This window comes from Daphnia pulex, chromosome 4 (assembly GCF_021134715.1).
Source record: "Daphnia pulex isolate KAP4 chromosome 4, ASM2113471v1".
Lineage (NCBI taxonomy): Eukaryota > Metazoa > Arthropoda > Branchiopoda > Diplostraca > Daphniidae > Daphnia > Daphnia pulex.
In genome coordinates, this window is record NC_060020.1 from 3,786,208 (window position 1) to 3,813,078 (window position 26,871).

The 26,871-nt window shown below is 40.2% G+C and overlaps 6 protein-coding genes and 1 long non-coding RNA gene across 14 annotated transcripts in view; 5 read left to right on the top strand and 2 right to left on the bottom strand.

Moving 5' to 3' along the window:
- The first annotated feature begins 134 nt into the window (after positions 1-134).
- LOC124192341 lies at positions 135-1,646 on the top strand. Its single transcript, XR_006873693.1, has 6 exons — positions 135-276; positions 522-589; positions 763-824; positions 1,029-1,131; positions 1,299-1,346; positions 1,514-1,646. It is a non-coding gene; the product is annotated as an uncharacterized LOC124192341 (long non-coding RNA).
- Positions 1,647-1,778: 132 nt separating this feature from the next.
- LOC124192335 lies at positions 1,779-3,311 on the bottom strand. Its single transcript, XM_046585551.1, has one exon. It carries the CDS (start codon positions 3,309-3,311, stop codon positions 1,851-1,853), a length of 1,461 nt encoding a protein of 486 aa, XP_046441507.1. The 3' UTR covers positions 1,779-1,850.
- Positions 2,644-5,957, top strand: LOC124192337 (adenosine kinase-like). 4 transcript variants are annotated; one of them, XM_046585558.1, is made up of 10 exons: positions 2,644-2,776; positions 4,002-4,111; positions 4,182-4,389; positions 4,466-4,551; positions 4,631-4,680; positions 4,746-4,891; positions 4,968-5,138; positions 5,200-5,356; positions 5,420-5,506; positions 5,569-5,957. In XM_046585558.1, exons 2-10 carry the CDS (start codon positions 4,086-4,088, stop codon positions 5,709-5,711), a joined length of 1,074 nt encoding a protein of 357 aa, XP_046441514.1. In that variant the 5' UTR covers positions 2,644-2,776; positions 4,002-4,085; the 3' UTR covers positions 5,712-5,957. The 4 variants fall into 4 exon arrangements, with proteins under 4 accessions (XP_046441514.1, XP_046441510.1, XP_046441512.1 ...); XM_046585556.1 differs by lacking the exon at positions 2,644-2,776 and adding an exon at positions 3,459-3,544; XM_046585554.1 differs by having other exon boundaries at positions 5,200-5,506.
- Positions 5,958-6,059: 102 nt separating this feature from the next.
- Positions 6,060-7,588, top strand: LOC124192338 (ubiquitin-like domain-containing CTD phosphatase 1). The gene is made up of 6 exons (XM_046585559.1): positions 6,060-6,359; positions 6,461-6,657; positions 6,735-6,908; positions 6,985-7,020; positions 7,093-7,215; positions 7,276-7,588. The coding sequence occupies exons 1-6, from the start codon at positions 6,203-6,205 to the stop codon at positions 7,546-7,548; spliced, it is 960 nt and encodes a 319-aa protein (XP_046441515.1). The 5' UTR covers positions 6,060-6,202; the 3' UTR covers positions 7,549-7,588.
- A 21-nt stretch (positions 7,589-7,609) lies between these two features.
- LOC124192340 (charged multivesicular body protein 3-like) lies at positions 7,610-9,108 on the bottom strand. 2 transcript variants are annotated; one of them, XM_046585562.1, is made up of 6 exons: positions 8,947-9,108; positions 8,724-8,784; positions 8,480-8,659; positions 8,296-8,417; positions 8,107-8,199; positions 7,610-8,042 (listed from the first exon to the last, which is right to left on the bottom strand). In XM_046585562.1, the coding sequence occupies exons 1-6, from the start codon at positions 8,989-8,991 to the stop codon at positions 7,902-7,904; spliced, it is 642 nt and encodes a 213-aa protein (XP_046441518.1). In that variant the 5' UTR covers positions 8,992-9,108; the 3' UTR covers positions 7,610-7,901. The 2 variants fall into 2 exon arrangements, with proteins under 2 accessions (XP_046441518.1, XP_046441517.1); XM_046585561.1 differs by having other exon boundaries at positions 8,724-8,873; positions 8,947-9,028.
- Positions 9,109-9,191: 83 nt separating this feature from the next.
- On the top strand, positions 9,192-12,820 carry LOC124192333 (bromodomain-containing protein 8-like). The gene is made up of 9 exons (XM_046585546.1): positions 9,192-9,392; positions 9,747-9,840; positions 9,911-10,125; positions 10,187-10,319; positions 10,391-10,803; positions 10,869-11,970; positions 12,034-12,174; positions 12,238-12,415; positions 12,486-12,820. The coding sequence occupies exons 1-9, from the start codon at positions 9,359-9,361 to the stop codon at positions 12,717-12,719; spliced, it is 2,544 nt and encodes an 847-aa protein (XP_046441502.1). The 5' UTR covers positions 9,192-9,358; the 3' UTR covers positions 12,720-12,820.
- A 201-nt stretch (positions 12,821-13,021) lies between these two features.
- Positions 13,022-26,871, top strand: part of LOC124193180 — a 79,506-nt gene continuing 65,656 nt past the window's right edge. For 2 of the 4 annotated variants that reach the window (XM_046586872.1, XM_046586874.1), the window contains exons 1-2: positions 13,022-13,155; positions 16,259-16,389. The gene's annotated coding sequence lies outside the window, so the exon portion shown is untranslated. Of the gene's footprint in view, positions 13,156-16,258; positions 16,390-23,611; positions 24,499-26,871 lie in introns of those variants that run through there. The other 2 variants (XM_046586873.1, XM_046586871.1) reach the window with 1 other exon arrangement.

Sequence of the window (26,871 nt, forward strand, 5' to 3'; positions counted from 1 at the left end):
CTTTTAGATTACATAAATTTAAGAAGAATTTTCTGACATACTGTGTAAAATATTAATGTGAAAAAATTTAGCTTAAATTATAAATTTTCAAACATTGATGCGGCAGTCATGCTCATGCGGTGATGCCGTTTGAAATCGAAACGAACTAATATCAGACGACATCTTTGTTCCTTTAAAATACTCGCTTAGGAACTATCAAGTATGGTGGCTGTCCCTGTCATGATGTCTGCCTTTTTATTAGTTGTAAGTAAAGCAACGTGGAATGAAATCCAATGCGTAAGTTGGTAACGATTTTCATTAATATCTTTGTCGCGTAAAATTAAGAGAAATCAGAATCAAGAGAAATCCATCAAGTCGGTTTAGCCACGTGGTTTTTACTTCTTATGTACTTTATATAGCCCTTTATTATTTTTGAAAGTTTAAGACTGAATTGTTATATTCAAATGAAATAATTCAGTTCAAGTGTATCATTCTGAAACATGCCATTGGAGATTTTGTAATTACTTCCTTTATCTATTCAGACATACTTGATTCCGAAGAAGATAGCATTGAAATCTTTCTACGGCAGCATCAATTAGTCCAGTGAAATGTAAGTTTTTTCAACTATTATTTGACTGTTGAAGCAATGATTGAGAATTATTTTTTCGTCATCTGAATTACTGTTGACAAATTGGGACTGAGCTGCGGATGTCACTGATCATGGTGTTAAGTTTTTAAAATGTCAGGTTCTAATAATACTCTTTTGCAACATATTTTCAACAGGATTGAACTATTCCATTAATCAGCTCTCAACACTTGAAAACGCCTCATGGGTTTCCTCTATGGTAGGTTTGTTTCAATTTCATATAAGTTTTGCACTACCTGAGCGGTGATTAAAATTGCAGTATGATCTAATCTCCTTTCGCGGTATTGCTACATTAAATTGGAAGTACTTGAATAATCATTTTATTTTAAAATGATCATTAAGTTTCTATCTACATAAAAAAAAAAACCTTTTTTGATATTTTATTTTGTTGGGTTTAAAACAGGTTCCATATTCCTGGCAGATTTGAGTCTGTTAGCCAGAGGTCGTCGCACTTGACGTATTTACGAATATGAATAGAGGGTACTCCAGACCAAAAAAAATTTAAGGTATGAACATTTCATTTTGAATAATTCAGTTGATATGACATGTGATGAGATAATAATTTTTCGTCATCTGAAAATATTGTTGACAAAATGTTTCTGAGCTACACAACCAATGGAAAAATATAAAATTTATCGTCTTCATCAGCTTAATTTTTTTTTTATTGTTTTAGGTTCAGTTTGTCCTGTGTTAGTGGTCTGGAATATTTCACTCATTCTAGGTACGATATTTTTGTTAACGTTTATTTAATATTTTATGAACTGTGAGGAGAACAATTTTTTCGTCATCTGAATTATATGTTGACAAAATGGGTCTGAGTTCTTTGAAAAATAAACATGGCATGAGTGATTATTATCTCTATGTCAACACTGTTTTGCTTTTCTTTAGGTGTTCCTGGAATGTTGCAGACTGCGTAACATGAAGGTAGCAGAAATTTAATGTTGTCATTTTAAATAAATTGTGCAAATTGTTAATTTGTATGAAAATAAATTATTTGTAATAAAATTATATTTTTGACTAAGTGTTCTATCATTCTGGTTAATAAAATTTGTTTTAACTTAAATATATATAAACTACGTGTAACAATTTAAAACAAATGACTTCACAGCATAAAATCATGAATTTTTTACTGAGGTTAGATTAAACAAGAAACGAAATTTGTATCCAATTTATTCCATTACATATTCGTACTTTATACATTAATTAAATCGACAAATCCTCACTTTTAATATATAACGTTAGAGTTTTTGACAGAGTTTGATGTTATGGCTTCTTCAAGATTGTTAACCAATTTACGATAGTTCCCTGATGAAGGGCGTTCTCGCAAGGAACTGCTCCGTCTCCTACTCGAATTGGAGCGACCTTCTAACACCAATGCGATTAGATATTTCCTACGCATAAACATCAGATATCCGCAGGCAGACAAGATAACGAAGGCAATAAAATAGAAAAGAAAGTGTGTGTTGATAGGGTCACCATCGATTTCAGACGGCAGATCGTAACTAGGAACAGTCTTTTGCGTTTCCACTGGAATTCTTTCGTCTTGTTTATCCATACCCTTTTCTTCCTTGTCCATGTCGTCACCAACTTCATATGATTGTGGATCTTCATCAGCAGTTTTTATCGGGGGTTTGTCGGCAGATCCAAAATTATCGTCCAATCCAAAGTCCTCGTCTGTTACTGTTGTTTCTGTGTTCAACGATGGCGGGTCACTGACCGTTGACACAGTCGATGGTGATTTCGTAGTTTTTGGCACTTCACTTGAAGACGCCTTTGGAATCAAGGGAAATTGGTTCTTTTCGGTGTCCATCTTGGTAGAAGTCGTGGTGGTGGTGGCTGATAGTGTTGGAGTACTTAAAGAAATGTTTTTTGCTGGTGATACTTTATTACCCTCTTGAATTGGTTGATCTTCATCTTGTTTGACAACTGGTGTTTCAGTCAAATTCTGATTTAATGGCGAGGGGTTGAAGGCAGCTTTAACAGCAACTGTGGGTGTTGATTCTGTTTCTACATCCTTGGCAACTGTTTCTTTCAACTGATTTTCTTTCTTTTCCTCCCAAAAGACAATTGTCCTCAAGCTTTGGAGTATAATCTTACAGAGGTTTTGATTTTCTTTACTACAATATTGTTCACAGTTATCTGATTCATTAGGTAAGCTACAAATTTTGTCAAGTTTTTCTTTAAGCACTGGTGAATTGCTTGTTGTTTTCAGTAGTCTATCTTTAACAATACCGCACAGTGTTTGTGTAAGATTTGCATTTCTAACTAGTGCATTGCACAAATCACTTACATTAGTCAGATCTTTCAAATTTCGGATATCAGGTAGTTGACGTGTGTCTCCTAGGCTTGCAGTGCAAACATACTTTGAAGTCCAAATGGCTGCACTACAGACAAGAGAGGAATTTTTACTTTTTTCTGGACAAAGCTTTTGAAGCTCAGTGAATGATCCAAGGATTCCTGTTGCTTCATTGTTTTTTTCTTTTTGAGTCCAGAGCTTTGGACAATTCTTCACTGTTTCATTTAGAGATTTATCTTCAATAGGCAAATTTTCTGAAATCAATGATAAGATGTTTAAAAAATTTCCTGGATTTAAAGCTGTTTCACCAACTGCGGCTGCTTCAAGTTTGTTTGTCAACATCAAGAAGGCAAAAATGCAGCTTGTCGAAATCGCAATTGTTCTAGACATTTTAGTAACTTGACGAAATACTGGAAAGAACAGTATTACAGCCACAAGACTATTCAAAATATTTTAAAGTTTAGCCACGTCAACAACCAAACACGACTAGTGGTTTCAAAGATCCCTTCAGGCAGAAATAACTAACTCGACTGGTTACGGCAAAAACAGCAGAAATGCAGAATTGACAGTCGAATGGCTCGAGATTGTGTACATGAGTAAGGCCAGCCAGTGTTTCTGCGAAGGTAATATTTCTTTCCGGAAAAACTTGCCAACCAAAAAAATTTTAATGCAAGTAAATTGTAGCGTAAATTTAAAAAATTAAATTAATTTTTTTTGCATGCATATGCAGTTGAATTATTAAATTACAATAAAAGAAAGGAAATGATAGGTTAAGTGGCGGTGTCCAACGGAAGGTGGAGATGGAATCAATTGATTGTTTGCATTGCATCAATAGTAACAAAAACTTTCTTGCAATAATTAATAGAAATTTAAGATGTTCTAATTGATCATTTAGCCAGGGTGAAGTTATAGAGTAAGTTAAAGTAGAATATATAAGTTTATATTTTTTCGCTACTAGAGGCGCTATTATAAGGTACAGCTTTAAGTTGTGAAGCAAAAGAGGAAGGCCTTTAAAATTGTTCCTTGCTCTGAACATGTGTCTGCGACTCTGCGTGAATGCGTCTGTGTGTGTGATACTAGGTGCGTGTCAGTCTGCTTTAACCGGTCTTTTCGATCAAGACTTCGTTCCGAACGGTTGTTTACAAACTCTCTGCAGCATCAAGGATGTCCGAAGAAAACAAAACTCTCAGGTGAATACAACTTCTATATATCGTAGTGATTTTTCTTATTTCACATCTTGACAATTTTTTTAAACAATAGGGAAGGAATGCTTGTGGGGCTATGTAATCCGCTTTTGGATATCTCCGCGGCTGCAGATGTGGCATTTTTAGAAAAGTACGATTTGCAACTAAACAATGCAATTTTGGCCGAAGAAAAACACAAGCCCCTTTATAAGGAATTGGTGTCTCAGTACAAAGTAGACTATATTGCTGGTGGATCTGGACAAAACGCTCTTCGAGTTGCACAAGTATGAAATTTGTTCTTTATTGTTTTTGTTTTTTGTTTATTTTATTTTAATTTTGTGTTTGCCCTTTTTCATTTAGAAAGTATTGGAAAAGCCAAATACTACTGTTTTTATGGGTTGTGTTGGTAAAGATGAATACAGTGAAATCCTGGAAACAAAAGCAAGGTAGTTCAACCCATTTCTGTAGTTCTTGATAATTAATTCATGAAAATCTATTTGTTCTCAAATTTTTTCCATTCTACAGGAGTGAGGGTGTGAATGTAAGGTATCAATACACAGAATCTGAATCAACAGGTAATAGATGGTAAAACTACTGACGTTTGAATTATTTCAAAACCGACTTCGATTCTTATTCACAGGTACGTGCGCCGTTCTTCTAACTGAAAACGGGGCGAATCGTTCATTGTGTGCAAACCTTGCCGCAGCAAACCTTTTCACTAAGCATCACATTGAAATTCCTGAAAATAGGAAGTTTATTGACGAAGCAGATTTTTTCTACATCACGGTAATAAACTGTCCAACTTAACAATTCATGTTCATTTACATCTTACATACAATTAAATTGTATATTCAAATTACAGGGCTTTTTCCTAACTGTTAATCCAGATACTATTATGGAAGTTGCGCGCCATGCGAACGCTCAGAATAAGACTTTAATGATGAATCTGAGTGCCCCATTTCTATCGCAGTTTTTTAAAGAACCAATGATGCAAACCTTTCCTTACATTGATATTCTCTTCGGAAATGAAACGGTAACCATCGCGCACGTCTTGGGAATCCATTAGCAATTACGAAACATTTTTATTATCTTAGGAAGCTGAAACTTTTGCCAAAGAGCAAAATCTGCCTGTTAACAAGGAAGATATGTCGGAGATCGCATTGAGCATTGCTGCTCTACCAAAAGAAAACAAGAATAGAAACCGTATTGTTATTATAACTCAAGGAAAAGACGATGTTATCATCGCTCAAGGTCACTACGCACTTATATCTGATAGCGCTATTTTTCAAAATGTAAAAATAAATATATTTTCAGATGGCAAAATAACGCGAATCCCTGCTATCAGTGTACCGAGTGAGAAGATTGTCGACACCAATGGAGCTGGCGATGCATTCGTTGGCGGTAAGCGATAATTACGATTTCAAGTTTTCTGTGTTTTCTTACTAAGAAAAATTTTGTTGTAGGATTTATTTCCCAGATTCTTCAAGGCCGCCCCATTGATGTTTGCGCTCGTTGCGGTGTTTGGGCTGCGACCCAAATAATCCAGCAAGATGGTTGCACCTTTCCAAAAGACTTGCAAATTCCAGAAGAATTTCGTTCTGTTTAACATCCGAATAATTTTATGGTCATGACTTATCTGAATGCAGAATAACTCATTTCACGAAGCTTATAGCCAAAACAAACCACTCCATGGAGCAGGTTGCTTTAAAAAAGCAAAAATGTGCGAGTTGTTGTTTTCTTCGACATTCTTGATCGGTCAAATGATTAATAAAAGTTAATAGCCTTGAGATAACTCACTCGTGTATCAATACAGGAGTACAAAGGCCTTTATTAATACACATATTTCAGATTATTTTATTTCCCGGGGATATTTTTAAATTTTACAGAGAACAGAAGAAATTTTTTACGGAAGAATCCGTAAACCGCAATAATAGACTAAGAATAGCCGGCAATGCCGCGTTCGGTTGTTGACTAACTGGTCTGCTGTGCTAGTGACTTCTGAAAAAGTTGGATGACAGAAACACTAGAATTTAGAATTAGTGAATTATTTCCAATTTAAAGTGTGTCTGTCCTGATTAGTTACTTCAGCTGTTCGTCATGGCGGATGCCATGAGTTATATTGTTAAATGGTCTGCGAAAGAGCACACGGTGCTTGTCGACAAAGATGGTACCGTGTTGTGTCTGAAGAAGGCCATTGAAGTTCAAACTGGAGTTAAAGTAGAAAGGCAAAAACTATTAAATTTAAAATTTAAAGGTGTGTTGAATAACAATTTTTTTTTTTACAATGACTGTTTTACATGAAATAGATATGTAGGTTTTTAGGCGTCCTTTCTCTAACCAATATTTATGTTTTAGGAAAAGCTGCTGAGGATGGGTTGAAACTGTGTAATTTAGATCTAAAAGTTGGCTTTAAAATTATGATGATGGGATCCCTAGAACAAGACATCACCACAGCTTCTACTGCTCCAGAAATTGTTGATGAAGTAATCAATGATTTAGACTTGACAGAGGAAGAAATAGCTTTGGAAAATAGAGAAGAATATCTAGCAAAGGTATATAACTTTTTAAGTAATTTATGATGAAACATCTAGATAGGCTTTAACTAATTATGATTTAATCCCGGCTAAAGATTGCAAAACGTGTTGAGACCTATGAAATAAAATTGATTAATGAACCAAGGTCTGGAAAAAAATTGTTGGTCTTGGATATAGACTACACTCTGTTTGATCATCGATCTGCTGCAGAAACTGGAAATGAATTAATGAGACCATTCCTACATGAGTTTCTTACTTCTGCCTACAATGTATGTATTGTGCTGAGTGTCTTCTGCAAAGTGTGATCAAATTTTACCTTAACCGAGTCTGCTTCACATTTTACAGGACTATGATATTATGATTTGGTCGGCAACTTCAATGGTATGTATTTGTTGCTGTATACACAATTTAACCGACGAAGAGACGAACTAAATTTAATTTAACAATTTTAAGAAATGGATTGAAGAAAAAATGAAGCTTCTTGGAGTAACCACAAATCAAAACTACAAGATATTAGGATACCTTGATTATTTAGCTATGATCTCAGTTCACATGGACAAATATGGATTACTTGATGTATGCACGAATTAGACAAGTAATTTCGGAAAACTTTATATTCAACAACTTTTTATATAGGTCAAGCCTCTTGCTGTGATATGGGGAAAATTTACTGGTGTCTACACTTCGAAGAACACCATCATGTTCGATGACATAAGAAGGAATTTTTTGATGAATCCTCAAAATGGCCTGCGTATTCGAGCCTTTCGTGACGCTCATCAGAACCGCGACAAGGATCGTGAACTTCTTTATTTAGCTCAGTATTTGAAAGATATTGCACCACTTGAAGACATCAGTCATCTTAATCATCGATCTTGGGAAAAGTACAGACCGTCGAAGAAACATAAATAACTCATTGATTATCAATAAACATGAATTTTTTTCAGTTAAATTATTTCAGATTGGTATGAAATAGTTTTATCTACAGTGTTTATTATGTGTTCCTACATTTTATGACTTTATTTAGCCTGTGGCTGATAATTTTAAACAAGTGTATGTAGTTAATTAGTTATTCTTTGTAGAAAGATGTTAGGTTAGCTTAAGAGTATATAGAATATGTACAATGTAATTTGGCGCTCTGGTTCCAATTGCCGTAAGTTACTTTCGCGCCCCGTAATGCAAAAGAATTAATATTATTTGAATACGATTAGCTTAAAACCCTTAAACGATGCACCGAATAATAAAAAAAAAAGTTGATAAAGTCTTCAGCTTTTCAGAGCCTGTAAACGGGACTGCATCTCTTCTAAATCTTCTTCATCGTCTGCCACCGACTCGGGTACAGGAAGAGAGTCGGTAACAGCGGCCGGGGCTTTTCCTAATTGTCCAGCCGTTATCTCCCACAATACCTGCAATAATTTAGTTTAAGAAACTGATTAAAGGAACTGTGAATTCACAAATTCATGATAAGACCTTGTCCACTTCTTGCTGGGCTGCTTCTTCTAGTTCATCAGTATCCTCGAGACCCTCTAGCGTATCTTCTAACATTTCTTCAATGATTCCAGCCTAAAATATTCCAATACTTAGCATATTGCTCATACAGTCTTCAATTTATGTTAAAACACATCCTGGATGCCATTGCAATGACAACTGTGTATATACCTTCATCATTTCCTTTGAAAGATCTCTCATAGTTGCTGCAACTTCAGGTATTTTAATTAGTTGCTGCATAGCTTTCATTACTTCTGTTGATCTCTGAAGTGCTCCAGCAATTCGCAAAGTAGCTGAATAGTATGAACCAATTAAAAGTTATGCAGATGTATGAAAAATAAATTTTATTACTAACCTAATTGATTTTTCATCTGCATTGATATGGAGTTTATGTGGGCTTTGGATGTATAGATTTTTGAAATGGCCTTTCTTGAATGGATTATTTCTTTAGCCAGAATGATACAGACATCTCTGTCTCCTTTTTTGGCAGCTTCCTTCATACTCCTCTTCACCTTTTCCTCTTCTCTTTGAATACCTGATTGTTTAGTTTTTGTTTTAAAATAAAATCTTTAAAATACAATACTAATATTATAAGTTACCACGGATTTGTCTGTCCAACTGGGAGTTCTCCTTTCGAAGTTTACTGCACCATTCATTTACCTTATTGAGCAATAGAGTTGTTATGATAAGGAAATGCTTACTAATATGCAAAATACAAGGGATTCTGGTCAACATCCTGTCACCATACTCTACTCAGGTTTTATACAATGCATCTTATTTTGACTGAGTTTTTTATTAAATAATAGCTCTGAATATTCTAACCTTGTCTTTAGGATTAACCTCTGGCGATTTCCCAAATAATCCCATGTTTTCCGCAATACTTGCACCGTGAAAAATCACTTTAAACCCAGCTGAAAGACAGTTTGACAGAAATGCCGAAGACAAAACAGAAAAAAGGTAACGCCCTTTGAAAGGTAGTGGGGGTTTTCTGGACTAGTAAATGCACCTCAATTTCGCCATCTTGTGCTTTGTATTCCAATTAATTGTAAATCCACTTCCCGCATTTTCATACACAATTATTGTTGTCTGCTAGACAGACGGCGTCTCGTCAGAGTCACAGGTCACAGTGAGAAGACATACCAATTTGTGTGTTGTGATTATTATGAGAATTTTTTTTTATTATTAAGAAAACTAAATCAACTTGAAATTCACTGGACTCCACAAACATTTCAATATGGCTAGTCCCGACAAGATTTCGTCTCAGCAAAGTAATCTATTATGCCATCTAGATTTTTTGTAAAGATAAAGTTTTTGTCACAACCAATTTGTATTGTTTTCTTCATTGTAGTTTCCATACAATGACTAAAACAATTTGGTTCATCATTTTGAAACAAGCATGTAACAAATTTAGATTAGCATTTATTTCATTGACAAAGATTTTTGTATTGTTTATACCCAAACCCTACTTTTTGCATACTGCTTTTGTCGTGCGTCACAGAGCTGCACACTGTACATAGAACTTAAGTTTATGTCATTCTACAACAGCAGTTTAATAGTTTCCTTTGCCATTGCATTATTATTTCAATTAATTAAAACAATTATTAAACACATTTGTATTTTAGAGTTGAAGATGAAAATGGTTTCCATTGATACTTGGTCAACTCGTGAACAGTTATGTTTAGCATCTTCGGTTTTGCGCAGCGGAGATCAAAATTGGTAAGTTGGCTAGTTTTTGTAATGAAATTTAAGAAAAAAAAAACATTTTTAATATGATTTTTATTTGAAGGGTTTCTGTGAGTCGGTCGTTGAGGTCGTTTGCTGAACCAAATCGTCCACAAGATTGGTTATCTCCTAGAAATTGTGCTTTGCAGTATAATAGTCTTTTGGAAAAAACAGGAGCACATAAAAGAAAAAGGGGTGAGAGACATCCAAGTTCTGGATCAACTGACTCACAACAAGGAGAAACAGCTGGAGAGATTATTCTTAGACAGTTGACTCAAGGTAATTTAATAAAACATTTTTCACTAGATTATGAGTATACTGAACAATAAAAATATTGTAGAACGCATTGAAGAGCTCCAAGAACTACTTGAGTCATCAAGAAGAGAATATCAGAAATTAAAGAAAGAATTGGATTTAGTTCAAGATGGTAAACTTGACGATCGACTACCCGAAATTTGCAAACGAATCGACGAGTAAGCAATTGACATATTTATGAACTTCATTGAAGGACCCATTACTTATATTAATTTTGATTGTCTTACAGGGAGAATGAAAAGAAACTTAGTGAGCAAAAATCTCACTTAAAATGGCTTCAAGAACGCGAATTCAAACAACAAGAGTTGAAGCAAGTTCAACAACTAATGTTACGTTCACCTGCAAAAACCAGCAACATTTCTGAAGTGGTGGATGGGGAAATGGCAACTGGTAGTCCGTCAATCACAGATCAGCTTAACATCGACGTCTCTTCAGAGGAGGCACGCGAAACAACCACTGCTGCGCCTTCCAGTGAGACTAAACCTGCATCTACTGGTGGCAGCCTCACTCCACTAGCCCCAGCTGCTACTCCTTCTTCACCCTTGCTAACAAGTCTTTTGAGGAGTCCCACTGCTACAGCAAGTGGTCCACCAAGTGCTACCAAAGGATTTACGACACCCCCTTCGAAGCCTTTTACACTAAGTATTCTTGGAATTAAACCATTTTCTTTTTTATTGCTAACTTATTGTTTTTTTCTTTGGGTTCAGCTACTCCAAGCGGTATGTCCCCTGGACTAAAGAATTTAGTATCCACCGCTATTGGAGAAGAGACTTCACCTGCCAAAGTCACGTCTTCCTCCCCAGGAACAAGAGTTGCTGCTCCGACATTAACCCACCTCTTAGAGCTGCCGCTCAACTCACCGGGGAAACCCCTACCGGATTTGACTGTATCTGAAGAAACGGAAGTGTCTACTTCCTCCATCGAAAGCAAAAATGAAGTAGAAATTAAGATGCAAGAATCTGAGTCCGAAGTGGTGGAAGAATCCCCAGTACCCGAGAAAACGGAGCAAGTTGTAGAGGTAGAACCTATGGAGGCTACTGATGTTGTCATCAGCCAAGAAGAAGTAGAAAGCACTGCCAAAGAATCAGAAGAGACCCAAGCAGTAATAGAAAAAGAAGTGCCAACCAATGGCCTTTCGATAGAGCCATGTGAATCGCCGGTAAAGAGTGAAACCGAAGTTGTTGTGGTTAACGCAGAAGTAGCAGGTGAATTGACTGTCAAAGAAGAACAGCCCGAAGAAACAGTTGCGTTTGATAGTGAGATCGAAGTGAGTCATACCGAAGATGTTGAAAAGACGGTGGAAGAAGTCGCTGTCGAAGTGACAACCACATTAAAGGAAGAGCCTGTTGAAGAGGAGGAAATTGTGCATGAAGAAGAAGAAAAGACAATTGAAGAAGCCAATGAGGAATCCGGCGACGAAAAGAGTGAAGAAAAGGAACAAAAGACAGTCGAAACAGAGTCCGCTGTAAAATCGGAGACAGAAATGCCCAAAGTAACGCGTCGAGCTCAAAGAGGAAGTCGGAAAAAGGATCTGGTCAGTGAAACTGAAGGAACTCCCAGCGACGAAAAATCGAAATCCGCTGACTCGGGTCCTACTACTAGACGTAGTTCTGGGCGTAAAGGAACTCAGTCGGATGAGCAAGAAGCAGAGATTACAGAAGAACCATCCGAACCAGTTACACCAGCTAGTGTTGGAAAAAAGAAGACATCCTTGCCGCCTCCTTTATATGTTCCTTCTACATCTCCTGCTCCATCCAGTGGTATTGATTCCACTCCAAACAGCCCCACTTCATCTGTTAGCACTGTTGCGTAAGTTTATACGAACGATATTTCAATGATTCACATAGAAATAGATTTTTTCTTGGTTTTCAGGGAAGACGACCGAGATTACAGGACTTGGAAAAAGTCCATACTGTTGGTGTGGCGAGAAATATCCAGCCACAAAAATGCATCTCTCTTTGCCAAACCAATTTCAGAAGAAAGTGTTCCAGGCTATCGGAGTTTGGTTATGCGGTAAATATGATTGAGCTAAATTGATGTATGTATAAAAACCTCAATAAAGGTTCTATTTTCCAGACCCATGGATTTGAGCACCATTAAAAAGAATATTGAAAGCGGGGCTATTCGAAGCACCGTTGAGTTCCAGCGGGATATATCACTCATGTTTTTCAATTCCATCGTTTACAATCCAACTTACCATGAAGTCAATCGCTTAGCCAAGGAAATGTACACTGAAAGCACGACTATCATTCAGGTAATCGATTGATTGTTGATATTTGTTGAATTGATTAAAACTTGACCTTTTTTTCCGATTCTTATCATAGGAATTTGTTAATGCTCAATTGCTCGCTGCTCATAACATGGATTCATTGCGTCCAATTCGACGCGAAACCCGAGACCTTGCCCGTCGGACTGAATCGCTGAGTTCGCACGAGGAAACACCCGTCAAACTCGAAGAAGGCAAAACTCGTGCAGCTAAGAGAGCGTCGGCTGCTGCGCAAGTTGACGATAGCGCGGCTGTCAAAACCAAGAGAAGATCACGTTTGCACAATGACTGAGGCTGCCTGCAATCACCATTAACTCCATTGTTAATAGAAACGTTTTTTTTTTCTTCCATTATCATTTTTCTGACTCAATACAGATCTTCAGCTTTTTTAAATGCTTGTCACTGTTAGGTTGTCTGCCAGATAATTTTAAAAACAGGTTTCAGAAATGAGTGAGAACTGAAATTAAGAGCGAAAACGAATACTATATTATCTTACTGCTAGATGGCATTGAGGACGAAAACAATATTTTATAATTTTACTGCTAGATAGCACTCGAGTCTTCTTTGAACTGCACTTGCACGTGAACCACTGAACTCTGTGTATCTGAATCTGGACGTAGTGAACGTGAATAAGCATTCGAAATTTCGAATGTGTGGGAATTTGTGGTAGACACATGGCGAACGTTGAAGATTTCCTGGACTTTCATATCATCATGGTTCAGCGAAAGGTAAGAAAGGTTCCATTATCTTTTTGTTTGGTTGTTTCATTGTTTGGGATCTGATGCAAAAAGACCTACCACGCCATGCTTTGTTCATTTGCGAGGGTACAAACCAATTTATTTCGTCGAGTTGCACTTAGAAATCAGTGATACTATTATTTTTCTTTTTTACAAACTTGCACGAAGCACTATTGATTCCAATAAATTGCAGAATAATCGTAGATATAAATTCTTACCAGGAATAACGAGTAGACAGTTTTTCCCAATTCATATCACTATGACCATTCAGAATCCTGAAAAATCAGTTTCATCAAAAGCTATACACATCTTCACTTCGTTTTCGTACGAGGTTGGTTGATTGGTTGGTTCTCCTTCTTACTTGGGATTCAGTAAAACTTAACTCTAACAAAATCCAACTGTGCTCAAGTTTCGTGATAACTTTCTCGTTGCTGCCAGCCCATTGATCAATGGATGGGCCGATCCTGCTGTAGCTCTTAGTTCCGACGTAATTACAGAATTACACCATCAGTGTTGTGGCCTGGACACCTCGCTCCTTGTATCATTAATTTGGGGTTGATCCTTTCCATCATTAGCTTTGAAAGATTCTCGGCCCAAGAGACAGCTGCTGTATCCTGTGATCTCGCTAGTGGACAAAGACATAATTCTTCTGAAAAGTATATTGACTCTCCCAATCAAAACGTATCGCACCCCAAGGCTACATATTCTCAGTCGAATCGTCGAGAGTTTATGGTTCGTCCCATCAAATCAGATTTCTTTTCATTTTCATTAAATGTAGCCGGAAAATGTTTTGAAATTCATTCGACACGTTGCTGCCAAAAAATGTTGTCGATCATAAAAGAAAAAACTTTTGGCGGGAGGACAGATTGGTTATTCTTGATCAACTCTAGACACATTCAGTGGCAGTGACCGGCTTGCTGGATCCGGCCACTTGTCTCGTCAAAGTCCTTTGACTTTCGTATGATATTTTATACGCGCGCTATTTTCATCAAGGAATTCCAACAAATAATAACCATCACTATAAAAATGCTGGCTGGCAAACAGAGAAGAGCAAATTCTTGCAGACTTAGACGCTACTTTGTGGGTCCTTTGTAAATTCCGTTTTATATCGTTGTAATCACAGTTCATAAAAATGTAATACCGGGCCTTCAGCAACATTCATAAATGTAAAGACTGTCTAGTAGTGAGAGAGACAGTTTCGAGAGTGAGGGGGGATGTAGAAGTAACATTTTTTCGGGACTAGAATGATAGTTTCTTATGAGCTAAAAGAGGAAGATTTGAAAGACAAGCCATGAAAAAACCTATACAAAAGGGGCTGCAATCACCAGCAGGCCAGTCCTTGTAAATTTCGTACAGAAAAAAAGAAATACCTGGAACAAGAGAAAAAAAGCCACCATCTGTTGTGTCTTGCGCGCGAGTTTTCAAAACCCCCGTCACTGTTTCGCCCGTCTTCGGTGGCGGTTACAATTCACGGCTTATTCCAACTCGACAGCTACCACCATTTTCTTCTTTTTCAATTTCAAACAATAAATAAACCTTATTTCTCTCTCTCTCTTTTTTTTCCATTCTTCTCTTTTTTATTCTTCCGTTCATTTCTTATTTTTTTTTTCGTTCGTCTGGAGTCGGGAGCGACCCGGTTGGCCGCGGCTAGAAATAACAAAAAAATGAAAGAAAAAAGAAGAACCTTGACTTTGAGGCAGATTCCTTATTTTTTCTTTCTAGTTTTTCAAATAATTTTTATTTTCTTGGTGTGGTTAGCGCAGCCGGAGTAGTTTCAAAAAAATATTTTTGCTTCCGCGCCGATTTCACAATCTTTTTTTTTTTCCCTCCCAATTTTTGTTATTTTTTTAATTGCTGGACATTGGACATTGTGTGTGTATGGCAATCTGGGCAACGAACTTTATTTTTATGATGCGTGGGTTCCGATCAGTTCGCACACCCACCATTAGCCCGTTTGCGCAATTTTTCCCTGGGTCTTCATCGACTCTTTTATACACTTGAGATTGCTGCTCGGATATTGTTCATTAAGGCTTTTGTTTTAATAAAGGAACGCTTCGTTTTTATTTCCTCTCTCTCTCTCTCTGGTAGTACGTAACATTTTTATACCCTTCTAATAAAGTTAACCCTTTCTTTTTGTGGGTATTTTGGACATAACAGCTGGTCTAGCGACTGTTATCTCCTTTTTTGGGGTGTCTTGCTTGGCTAATGTGTGGTTCTGCTGCTGCTAGATTTCGTTCCCTTCTTCTTCTTCAACCTTGCCATAGCTCTGCGTGCTGTGCTGGGCTGTGTGTCGGTAAACAAAAAGAGAAACACGCATTATGGCACGACAGGGGAAGAAAAGAGAGAAAAAACCACCTGTCGCATTTTTCGCCGCCGCGACGAATCAAACAGTCGGACACACACACACACACAAGACGGGAGATGCCTAAATCGTTGGTCGTAAGTCAATATTGGATTTGGGAAAAAAGAAAAAGCGTAAGAATGGAAGAAGAAGAAAAAACGTGTGATTTGTTGGGGTTCCTGCGTTCGTTCCAGTCTGTGAAATCCCAACGTTTGCGGGGAATCACTGGGCGATCGTCCAACAGTTTGGGAACAAAAAAAAAAAAAAAAAAAAAAAAAGTCAAAATCTCTGATTATTAGTTCCGCCCGGAGATGCATTTTGTTTGTTATGTCCGAACATTCCTTGGCCTCGTTATGACATAAGCTGTCACTTATTTCTTTTTTTTTTTGTTATCGAATCCGGCGAAAGTATAGGACATTAACTTAATGACGAATAAATACGTAATAATAGGTATTACATTTATTACAAAACAAGTGGTGGGTGTATTATCCTTTCAGCTTTTTGGCGAGGAGGAGTTCGAATGTTTTCATCGTTTGTTTTTTCGAAATGTTCATTTTTGATCTTTTTCCCCAATTTTTTTTTTGTCGATTTTTGCCGACCCTTCCCCCTCACTATTGCGCTAAATCCACCTAGAAATGATTCAGTAGTTTGTCTCGTTATCAAGTGTGAAGATGCATTTGTGGCGTGAAATAATTTTTTAAAATTCAATGTGAAAACTTTATGCAAATGCGGTTTCTTTTTCTTTTTTTAAAGTTGCTTGCAGCAGTGAATTTCGCACCGGTGCTGTGCGTGATGGACCAGAGTGTGTAAAAGGGGCGTGCAGTCGGCGTGCCAATCAACTTTCGGGAACTTTCACGGACACCTGGATCTGTTTAATTTAATTGGTAAGTCGCCATCTATTTCGTTATTTTCAAAACGTGTGCCGTTCCCGTTGCCACTTGAAAACCTCCACCTCGAAATGGAAGTTGTTTGAGCGTGAAACTCCAAATTTACCTACGAGGTACCCAAATGCTGTAATTTTTCCCGCTGTGTCCTCGCTTTATGAAGTTGAGGCTATTGAAGTAATGTAAAAATCCATTGTTATTTATCGATACGGCTTCTTGAAACAATAATGTGAAATGAAAACGATAGATTAGCTGTTTATGGTTGCGCAAGTTTAACCTCGAATTTTGTTTGGAGTGAAAATGGTAAGAGCCAAAATGGCCAAAATTTGTTGGCAATAAGGTTTGCCCTTTTCTCCCAGCGTGCTTTTCTACCGCGGGGTTGCTGTCGGATGAAAAGGAAAAAGGTAGCCGCGCTCTAACTTGACAGTGAATAGTGAGTGATAATGTCGATGGATTGCGTGCTTCTCTTTTGGCTCGCTGCTCCGCTTGTGGGGTGATGAACGGGCCGTGTCGAATGCAGCCGCTTTTTGCTAATCTCGCCGGAACCCGGTCGTGTACGACTCCTTTCATTCCGTCCTGATATTGGGTCCTCCTCACGCTTCTATCCCCCTCTCTCACGCACATTCTTTTTTTTTTGTGGCTCTGCTGCTCTTTATCAACTAGCTAGGAGCTCCACGTGATAAATGGACTATATACAGCTTGGGCGGAGGTGGGCTCGTACCGAGAGCATAAAGTACAGGGCGCAACAGGACGCATATCAAATAGCTAGCCAACCCCGGAAATGAGATCCCTTTTCCTCCTCCTTGTACGACGACGACATTCGCCTCCCAACCGCAGCATCCCAACAGCGACCTCACGGGTGACGTAAATTAACCAATAAGTTGCCAGCATCCACCTTTTGCCGCTGCTGCTGCTGCTGCTGCTGTGTACATCTTCTCTCGATTTTCGTTTTCCCGACACACACATTTCGCAGTCACGTCGAGAGAGAGATATACATGTCTATATTGCTGCTGCCGGTTGACTATATAACACACGCGGGGTCCCTTTGTGACCCGAGTTGAGTGAACGCTGGACAGGTCTCGTTGGAATACCCCAACCCTGTAATAGGAGCACGTCACCGGTTCACCGGCGTCGTCTTTGCGTTCACTTTCACGATCGATAAGTCCGTTTTTCTATTCGGTCGTCCCCCTTTGACGTTTTATTTTTATTTTATTTTTTCCGTCCAGGATGAGATGAGCTTGTATGCGTTTTTTCTTATTTTTTTTTTTCTTTTTTCACCAAGACATTTGAGCTGGATTTTCTCATTGTCGATCGATAGTTGGTAGTGGATTGGTGAACAAGCTTGTCAGCGGGAGTAGATCTTTGTGTTTTTTAAAAAAGAAGTTGGGTCTCTCTCTCTTTCTCCCTTCCGTCTTTGGCTCTTTGCTTGTCTATTTCTAGGGCCATTGTTCCAAAGCACTTATTCTAATGATGTGCTATTGTCAGCGAATAAGAGTGTCGAGAGCTCGATGATATAAGACCTTCTGAAAATGTAATGAAACTCTGCCAGAGGGGGGAGAATTAGGAGCGTCACAAACGACGTCGGCCCGAATCCCAAAACAAATTAAAAAAAAAAAAAAATGTTGTCGAAACTAGAAAAACCTTCCGCCGAATTCCCTTGTGCAAACAAAGAAATGCCACACCTGGTATGTCTCGGCGATGATTACCTCGTGTTTAAGCATTCAAAATGGGGCTAGCTCGAAAATTGCTGTATTACCAAAAGTGGCGGGTTAGTTTTCGAATCACACGACGTCGTTTCACATTCCCCAGTCCATCCGTCCGTCCGGAGAAAGATGGGAGGAGTTGTTTTAATCCGGAACTGATTGGTCTGTAGCGTGAGTGCTTTGCTTTTCTCGAGTCCGTCGTGCTGCTGCTGCTGCTGCTGATGATGATGCAATATCGTCTTGTGTGTATTGTTAAAAGACTCTCTATGCGCACACTTGACTGCACCCGGAGCTTGTCGAGACGCGGATCACGGTCGAAGAAGGTCCTCTGAATAAGTGGCGTCGTCGTCGTCGTTTCTTGCTGCCGTTAACAAACCGAAAAAAAAAACCACTTGGGTTTGGAGAGAACACGCAAATTTTGTGCCATTGTCTGGCAAGCATTGTACATATCGGAGCAGCTCCTTTTTGTGCTGTCTCTCATCATCGGGGTAGACAAAACACGTGTTGTACACACGTCTCTGGGTGTGTGAAGTATTGAACATGGTGTGCCCAACTGTCGTCCGGCTCACTGCATTTCTGATTTGTATCATATTACCTTATTTTTTTCTTATTTTTTTCCCGCGGGTTCCTACGGAATTTCACCCTCCCCCAGTGCGGAAAGTTGTGTTTAAGGTTACACAAAGGAGAGGGACCAGTAGGAGCCAGTCATGGCATAGTGAAATCGAAATGACTAGAACCTATTCGAGCGATTGTCTGACTTTCTTTGTGTCAAACTCTCCCGATTCCTATTGCGGTTTTAAATTGAGCTCTGTCGAGCTCGACGGATTCTTGCTCCACACACACATACACGGGTTAATCGCATTACAGATTATACAGCCCACCTTTTTTTTATCTCTCTGGTTGGTAAATAATCGCGTTTGTTCTTGTGTAGGCTATTAATCGCCGTTTGATCCAAACATTTTTTGGCTCCTTTTGAGACTGAAAATAAGAATTTTTTCAGCGCCCTTTGAACGAGAGCCTCTGAATAAACCCACTTATACGAATCTAATGGCTGACATTCGGCTGGAGGGGGTCTGTATAAGTCGGTTGGTTTTGTATCATTTTTGCAGCGAAAGTTCTTTCTTTTTTTTTTTGTTCTGTTTGGTTTCCCCTCACCGGTAACGCTCACACAACGCCGAATAAGGTTCAGCAATTTGCTTGAGCGATAAAAGTACCAGAGGCGATGTGTTGACACCTGTCAGGAGGGGCTCCCTCAGCGGACTTCTCTTTATTGTATTTCCCTCCGCAATGTTTTTGAATTTTTTTTTTTCCTTTTGCGTTTTGTTTGGATTGGCAATTGGCCTTTGCCGTCTTCCCACGAGATTTTTTTATGCCAACCACACGCACAAGAGCTGTGGAAACAATGGCACAGAAGAGAGACGAGACCCTGTGTTTCCTGCTGATAAGCCAAACAAGCGTCCAGCAACGTCAGAGAATAGCAACAGCCAAACGTGTGTAAGCAAAAAGCTGGCCCATGTCGGCCACTATAGCTTGGGCATTATTATGGAAGCGGATGTAACGACGAACTTAACTCTCTTCTTCTTCTTTTTTTCTCTAACGCAACATTGGTGTGCTGTGCGATGACGGACCCCTGGCTGGCCCCTTGATATGTGTTTGGCCGTAAAAGTCGATGCATAGAAAAACGCGTCGTTTCGTCTCTGCCCGTTATTATTGCGAGCTCTCTTCATCTTCGCCTTCCCCCCCAAAAACTCTCTCGGTTCGCCCGTTCGCCCGTCTCTCCGCACATATCCCAAAAGGAGTGCCCACTTGTTTTTTTCTTTCTTCGCTTGGCCATGGCGTCGTCGTTGCTTAAGATTTTCTGCGCCAGCTCTTTTTCTTCTTCTTAGCTTTTCTTCGCTCTCTCCTCTTCTTTTGCTTTCCAAAAGAGAACGAGAGTGAATAGCGCTGCTGCTGCCGCATTCAACCGCGTCGTTTCACTACCAACCTCCTCCTCCTACTCCTACTCATTTCGTGTAGTTTTTGATGGCTCACAAGGTTGCAAACATGTGCATGTCTAAGTTGTTTCGGAGATTTTTTTTTTCTCTTTTCCACAAGGTTCCTCCTCCTACTACTCCGGCCCGTCTTGATTGAAAGGCGTCGATCGATCGTCAGTTTGCTCGCACGAATACCTCTTCTTCTTCTTCTTTTACTTTTTTTTCCACTGGCACACTCGGCCGATCTTCTGTGGCGTCGACTCGAGTTAAATGGATTCCGTCAAGTGGCACGTCTCGACTTTTTTTTTTTTCTTTTTGCGGCTGAGGCGGGACCGCGATGGTAGTTACGTGTATACGTACAGTACGTCGATGTGTTATTGCTGCCGCTTTGCGAATATAAGTAGCGGTTTAAGGAGAGGCAGCCAATGCGTCGTGGGGGGACCCAACCTCTCTTGTCTCTTCCACTTGACAGAGACGAATGTGTATGAGTACATTTCACTGGCAACTCTCTGCCTAGAGAGAAACTCACGAGAGGAGGCGTTGTTTGGGGCGCCCAGTCCCGCTGACGAGGTAGGACTTGTCCGTTTGATTCCGGACAATCAGCTTTCGATGGGATTGACGCCAACTGAATTTCGCTGATGATTGTTTGGATTTTCCTTTTTCAATTTGGAATTGTGTGTGAAGGGGGGCGGTGACGGGTTCCCTCCTCCCACTGCCTAATTGAAAGACACAGTGTAATCAGGACGCTGGAATCCTGGAAAGAAAAGAATCTTGCAGCTTTTGTGTTTGTGTGTGGCTGTATGGCTGTCCCGACTGCGTTGTGCATTTCCGACGCGGGATGTCTGCACGGAGCTGGCCTTAAGCACCACCGACTGTTTAGGGTTAGACGTGATTGTTTCAAAAGGTTTTCCTTCCATCCTCTTTTCAATCTGGTTTCTATCAGATTAGAAGACCTTCGTTTTGTGAAAAGAAACAATATCGTGAAATTTGAACGGCCCCACACGCACATTGCCCCCGCGGGAAAAACAGTGGCGGCATTTCAATTCAAAGGTGAGAAATGTAGCGCATTGTACTGGGTGTAAGAAATGGAACCCAATTCTTCTTCTTCTTCTTCTTTTCCTTCTTCTTTTTCTTCATTTCAAAATTAAAAACAAAAGTCTGTCTGTCTCTGTCTCTAGCTCTATTGAAGAGAAAGTATCTGATGGACTCTATGTCTCACAAAAGAAGAAAAAGAAGAAGAAGAAGACGTTTCATCGAGAAGCGGATTCATTTCAATTATAAAAACAGACCGTGGGATTTTGGGGGTTCCGATTTCCCCCTCCTCCTCCCCCCCCAGTTGCTGGATTGTCTAGTTGCGGTCTTCATCTCCGGTCAACCAAACCTTTCCCTCTTCCTCCTCCTCCTCACGGTAGCTAACGAAAATAACTTCCGAGTATATATACGCATAAAGATATTAGCGTGCAGCAACTGCGGCGACCGAGAAAGAAAAACCACGAATTCCATCGCGACTGTACATACGTCCAAACGTCTCCTTCTTGCGCGCTACTGTTTCTATTTGGCCATTTTCTCTGGGTCCCTTGACAACGCGCTCAGGTATATTACCCAGTATAATAATACAATATCTGGAAGAAAAAAAGAAAATTCGAACGTGACCAGCGAGTCATATAATCACGCTCACGCATTCCTGTAGTGTATGTACACGAAAATAACTCTTGGTCTCTCTCTCTCTTGATGGTTCCATCTCACTGGGGTGAAAGTAATCAGTGCGATTAGGCGAAATCACATAACCGGCCCAGTCATTTATGTTTCTGTTCGTTTCTTACGGTTATTGTTGGTCCGTAAAATGAAATAAAATAAAATAAAAAAAGAGATGGAGAGATGTAAAGAGAGATTTTCTCTTTTTTGAAAAAAAAAAGGTAATATACAACCAATAGCACCCAAGCCCAACCCAATCTCCCGGTCGGAAACGCGCAATGGCAACAACAACAACAAAAAATCTGTAAACTGACGTGAAAAACGGCTGAAGGGCACAGGCAAGGAGTGCCAGGTTGTATTTCTCTCTCTCTCCCATTTTTGTTTTTCTTTCTTGTTTCTGTTTGCAATTGTACAGTCGTGGTGGTCGTGTGCGCGTTGCGAATAATGTAACCCACCGGCGGATTAGAAGCGCCGTGCTTGTTAGATCCGTTCGATCCGATGCACATACTGGTACTAGTCTGTAAGAAGAAGAAGAAGAAGAAAATGTGGAATGATGAACGACGTCGTGCCGAGATCCACGGCTAGGCAAGAAGAACAACGTCAGATAAAAAAAAAATGGTTGGATCAAAATGGGATCAAGGTAGGAACGAAAAAGAGAGAGTCTATATTTTCTCGGATGCGATGGATATTCCCTAGACGCGGAGGAGGAATCTTTTTTTGGCACAGTCTTCGCGCACATGAACAAGACTTTTGTTTTTTGTTTTGTTTTGTTTTTTCTTCTTTTTGGGGTTATTTAGTCGACGCAGCGGCTAGAAGATTGGACAGAAGCGCTCGGTTTTCATCCAACTATTTCCCTCTTTATTTTAGATTTTTTTCTTCCCGTTTCTCCACATAGTCAGAAAAGAAGAAGAAGAATATATGAATCTGTGTGGCGAAGAAAGGTGTCGATAGCCACCACGTCATTCAAGGAGGTGCGGCTCTTTCTCTTTTGGGGTTTCAGAATCCGTTCTAGGTATTGCACACACACAGACACAGGCAGCGAATAGGAAAACGTAAAGAAAGAAAAAGGGCCTAGCCAGAAAAACAACAAACGTATGTACATACTATTCTTTAATTGAACAGGATCAATATTCACGACCGAAAAAAAAAACAAAAAAAAAGCGGTGCGGCCACTTTTTTGTTATTCAATTGAATAATCCATTTGGGCGAAAGTGGTGGATCGTGAGGTGTAATAACGAGCCCGGGATTTATTTATCTACTACTTTAACGACGAAGAGAGGAGGCCACTTGTCGGCTATCGTCTCTCTCTTTCTCTTTTCTTGGATATTCGTTTCTGGTTAAATTACGTTTCTATGTCTCTCTTTTCTTCCACTTCTTCTTCTTCTTCTCGCCCGCTCGCCGTTGTACCTCGTTGCGTTCGAGGTCGTTTGAAGCACGCATTGCAATGGACACACACACACACAATCTAGCCTCTGAGCAGCCTTCGCACCACTCTATGCTGACTAGGTTTAGGCCTTATTATCTATAGCCCCGGTGCGGGTTTGGAAACCAACCCGCGTGAGTCTAGATGCACGAGCCACCTGCTCCCCCTCTCTCCGCCAGTTATTTTCTTACCTGCCGAGTTAGTTCGACGTCTATACTAAACTCTGGAGGAGTTAAAAATGCTTAAAGGAAAAAATAAAATAAAATAAAAAAAGGGCCAGTCAAGCGAAGCGGTTCGGGACTCTTGTGAGGCGTGCGCGGTCTGTGACTGGGGGAGGGATTCTTTTCTCTGGCCCCTTCCAACTGCTGTGTGTGTCCTCCTCCTTCTTCTTCTTCTTCCCCGGAGCCATTCGTTCGGTCTCTCTCGACTTCCAACTGCCGTCAGTCGGTGGTCCGAGTCGATGCCCGAGCGGACGCGTTTGAAACGAGGTGCTGTCGAAGAAGAAACGAACGAAAGAAAAACAAATTTTTATTTTGTGAGTGTTTGACTCTCTGAAAACCAATTTTTTTCCCCCCACCGACGTTTTGTTTTTGTTTGGTGCGATCGTGAATTTTTTTGCGGGCAACCAAATTTTTGCGGGTTTGATTTCGTCGCGGATTATTGCGGCCACCACCGCCACCCCCTTGTCAATCAACAATTGCTTCGTCCGTGTTTATCCGATTCGCATTGTGGAACTTATAATTCATTTGTCGAAACAAAACGATAAGACAGTGTAATTCGACGCAAGAGTTTTAGTTTTCATGACATGGCCGACTTTTGATTGATTGGAGTCGAGTGCAAGCGACTTTTGGAACTCTTGGAACTCTTGGACGGGAGTTTTTTTGTTCCCGATGCCCGTACAGTTCCGTATGTGTGGATGTGCGTGTCTTTGACGTTACTCTTGTCCCCGTGTCCTCGTCTGCTGTGTTTCAACCCCCCTCGTGTGACGTGTCTTGTGTGTGTGTGCCGGACCGTTTCGTGCGGTTCCCGTCTTGTCTCTCGGTTCCGGATCCATTGAAAATCGGAAGTTTTTCTTTTTTCTTTTGGTTTTTTTCTTTATTTATTTTTCTTCGTCGGCCAACGACAAGAAAAAGTTGTTGGTATGGTTGTCCGCTACTGACTTCTTGTAACAACTAGTGCTAGTAGGGGGAAGCCCATCAAATCAAAGGATCCGCCATTGAACATAAAAGAGAAAATCTTCTTCCCAGAAAAAAACATTTGGTCTTGTCGCGTCGAGTGAGTGACTGTATTTGATTCCGCACCAGCCTGCTACCTGGTAAGTTTTTTCTGACCATGATTGACGATTCTTTTGTCTAGTTTCCGATTAGAAAACGCTGCCGCTGCTACGTACGTACGTAGGCACCGTGCGTGAAAGATAAGCTCGGCCTTTTGTTGTCCCGAGTTACATTCAAACGGATAACAGTGCGTGTACAACATCTGTTGAGTCCTCTCCGACAGGTTTTTTTTTGGGGGGGTTGTTTGTTTCTTTCTCTTTGCCATCGATGTGTGTCCGTCTATGCAAGTTTTCTCCGAATAGAGGAAACAACAACAAACCAGAAGCTCGGCCAATAGAGAGAAAAGAAAAAGGAAATGTGCGTTATTTTTTTGTTTCGTTTCTTTTTTATTCCGCCGGTGTGTTTTCTATATGAGCGCTCTGGTATTGTGGAAATCCGTAGCGGGCGTCATCTGTGTCGTCCACTTTTTTTTCTTCTCTCTCTCTCTCTCTCGTTACACGTAGTGTGGTTGGTTGGTTTATTTTTTCTTGTTGTCGAGCGGGACCCGAAGGACGTCGTCATTTTCCCCTTCTGCTTTAGTATCTACCGCATATGTATGTAATACACGGGCGCCTTTGCGCTTGTCTGTGTGTGTGTGTGTGCAGTACCGTCGGTAGATAGGACAGCATATGCAGATGAGAATAGAAGTTGGAAAGAGAAACAAACTAATGTCTATTCTACCTGCGTTGGCGCAGGCAACTTTTTTTTTTGTTTCCCCCACTTTTTTTGTTCAGAATTCCATTGGCGTGTTGTTTTCCCATTGTCATTTCAGCTTTCCCATGACGTCTTCCTTCCTTTCCTTCATTTCCTACATTTCTCTCTCTCATAATTCGTCTGGGATTTTGTGTAGCGTAGTGGAGTGTAGTGTAGTCCTACTTTCGTGAAGACAAAATGTGGCCAGGAGAAAACGGGAGGTGCGTATCATCCATAGATGAATTAATAAAATAGCCGCCAGGTCGTCCTTTTTTCTTTTTTCTTCTCGCCGGCCTGGCCGTTGTTTGGCTGGAAAGACGATCCCGGGGTTCCGAATTGACCCAATTTGATTTGGTTCATCGTGCGTTGGATATAACTGTGCTGGGCAGCAGCAGCCCTCACGCTGTTGTTGTTGCCGTGCGCTGCAGCCGCTGCTGCTGCTTGCTGCGGGAACTCGAACAGGTGCTAGGCGGAAACCTTATTTAGTTGTACACACCCTTGTTTTTTCCTCGTTTTACACACACACACACACACCTCGAGTGTGTCGTTGCTGGTTGTTGTTGCTTTGTGTGTTTGTTGCTCCTCCGCCCTTGTGTAAACTATGTCATTAGATCGGGACACCGTTTAGGGTCTGGCTGATTAGTCGTTTACCTCCAAATGGGGGGAAAGGTGTGACGCGCTAGCGGGGGAGGAGAAAAAAGACAAACAACAAAAAAAAAAAATGAAGAAATTTCGCCACGACGATCAATTGATTACATCGTTGTGTTTTATTTTTTAGTCTTTTTTATTTTTCGTGGCTCTTTTGTTTGTCGACGGGCGCGTGAAATTGAATTATGGTCGGGATAGAGAAAAGAAAAGACAAATTGTTATTGGCTATTTAAGAAGAGGCCAGAGCGCAAGCGCCGGTTTTGCCGCTGCAGATTCCATTAAAATTGGATTGTCTATTTCTTTATTGTTTGGGCGGTTTATTTTCTCTCTTTCTCTCTAAAAACGACGTCGACTCCAATCTTCCGCGAAATGGGAAATTTACATTTCACTAGAAAAAAGGTTAGTGTCGGGGGGTCGTATACTACATCATGTTAGGCAGACAAATGAGTTGTCGTTTCCCCTTTTCTTTTTTTCGAGTCGAAAATATAGTCTAAACTATCTCCCTGGCAGGGTCCTTCCATCCACTTTGTTTGAGCGAATCAACGCTCGTCGTATCGTTTTGCGCCCAAAAGAGAAAAACAAAGTGCGCCCAAAGAGAGAGAGAGAGAAATAAAAGTTTACAGCTGGGGGTTAACGACTGTTACTACATGAGCATTCATAAATCTAAAACACGGCAGCCGATTCCGCACGCCGGAAGAGAAAAGAGCCGGGGCAAGATGGATGGGTTGAATGGAATAGAGCGAAAGAAGAAAATAAAACAAAAAAAGTACACACACAAACACAGAGGGGTCGCCGCAGACACGCCAATTGCTTGTCTACACAACAACCAACGGGACCGTGACCTGTGTGACAAATGTTCGGCGGGTTCTCATGCTCTTTTCTCTCTCTCATCGCGGCCTCTCTCTCTATATATATATATGTGTTTGAGCCTCGCTTTTGTTTGGATGGATCGTGCACGCTAACTTGACGATGTTCAGCCGAGCGGGACCGACTCACGATACACCCACCCACCCACCGGTTGCGTCAATCATTTC

Excerpts from the sequence above, each read along its gene's own strand:
- LOC124192338 (XM_046585559.1), top strand. The coding sequence starts at position 6,203 with ATGGCGGATGCCATGAGTTATATTGTTAAATGGTCTGCGAAAGAGCAC. Across the intron at positions 6,360-6,460 it reads ATTAAATTTAAAATTTAAAG|GAAAAGCTGCTGAGGATGGG; the intron begins GTGTGTTGAATA and ends TTTATGTTTTAG. Across the intron at positions 7,216-7,275 it reads ACAAATATGGATTACTTGAT|GTCAAGCCTCTTGCTGTGAT; the intron begins GTATGCACGAAT and ends CTTTTTATATAG.
- LOC124192337 (XM_046585554.1), top strand. The coding sequence starts at position 4,086 with ATGTCCGAAGAAAACAAAACTCTCAG. Across the intron at positions 4,390-4,465 it reads ACGCTCTTCGAGTTGCACAA|AAAGTATTGGAAAAGCCAAA; the intron begins GTATGAAATTTG and ends TTTTTCATTTAG. Across the intron at positions 4,681-4,745 it reads CACAGAATCTGAATCAACAG|GTACGTGCGCCGTTCTTCTA; the intron begins GTAATAGATGGT and ends TCTTATTCACAG.
- LOC124192340 (XM_046585561.1), bottom strand. The coding sequence starts at position 8,859 with ATGTTGACCAGAATCCCTTGTATTTTGCATATTAGTAAGCATTTCCTT. Across the intron at positions 8,660-8,723 it reads GTTGGACAGACAAATCCGTG|GTATTCAAAGAGAAGAGGAA; the intron begins GTAACTTATAAT and ends CTAAACAATCAG. Across the intron at positions 8,043-8,106 it reads CCCAGCAAGAAGTGGACAAG|GTATTGTGGGAGATAACGGC; the intron begins GTCTTATCATGA and ends AAATTATTGCAG.
- LOC124192335 (XM_046585551.1), bottom strand. The coding sequence starts at position 3,311 with ATGTCTAGAACAATTGCGATTTCGACAAGCTGCATTTTTGCCTTCTTG.
- LOC124192333 (XM_046585546.1), top strand. The coding sequence starts at position 9,359 with ATGGCTAGTCCCGACAAGATTTCGTCTCAGCAAA. Across the intron at positions 9,841-9,910 it reads CGCAGCGGAGATCAAAATTG|GGTTTCTGTGAGTCGGTCGT; the intron begins GTAAGTTGGCTA and ends TTTTATTTGAAG. Across the intron at positions 12,416-12,485 it reads AAAGCACGACTATCATTCAG|GAATTTGTTAATGCTCAATT; the intron begins GTAATCGATTGA and ends TTCTTATCATAG.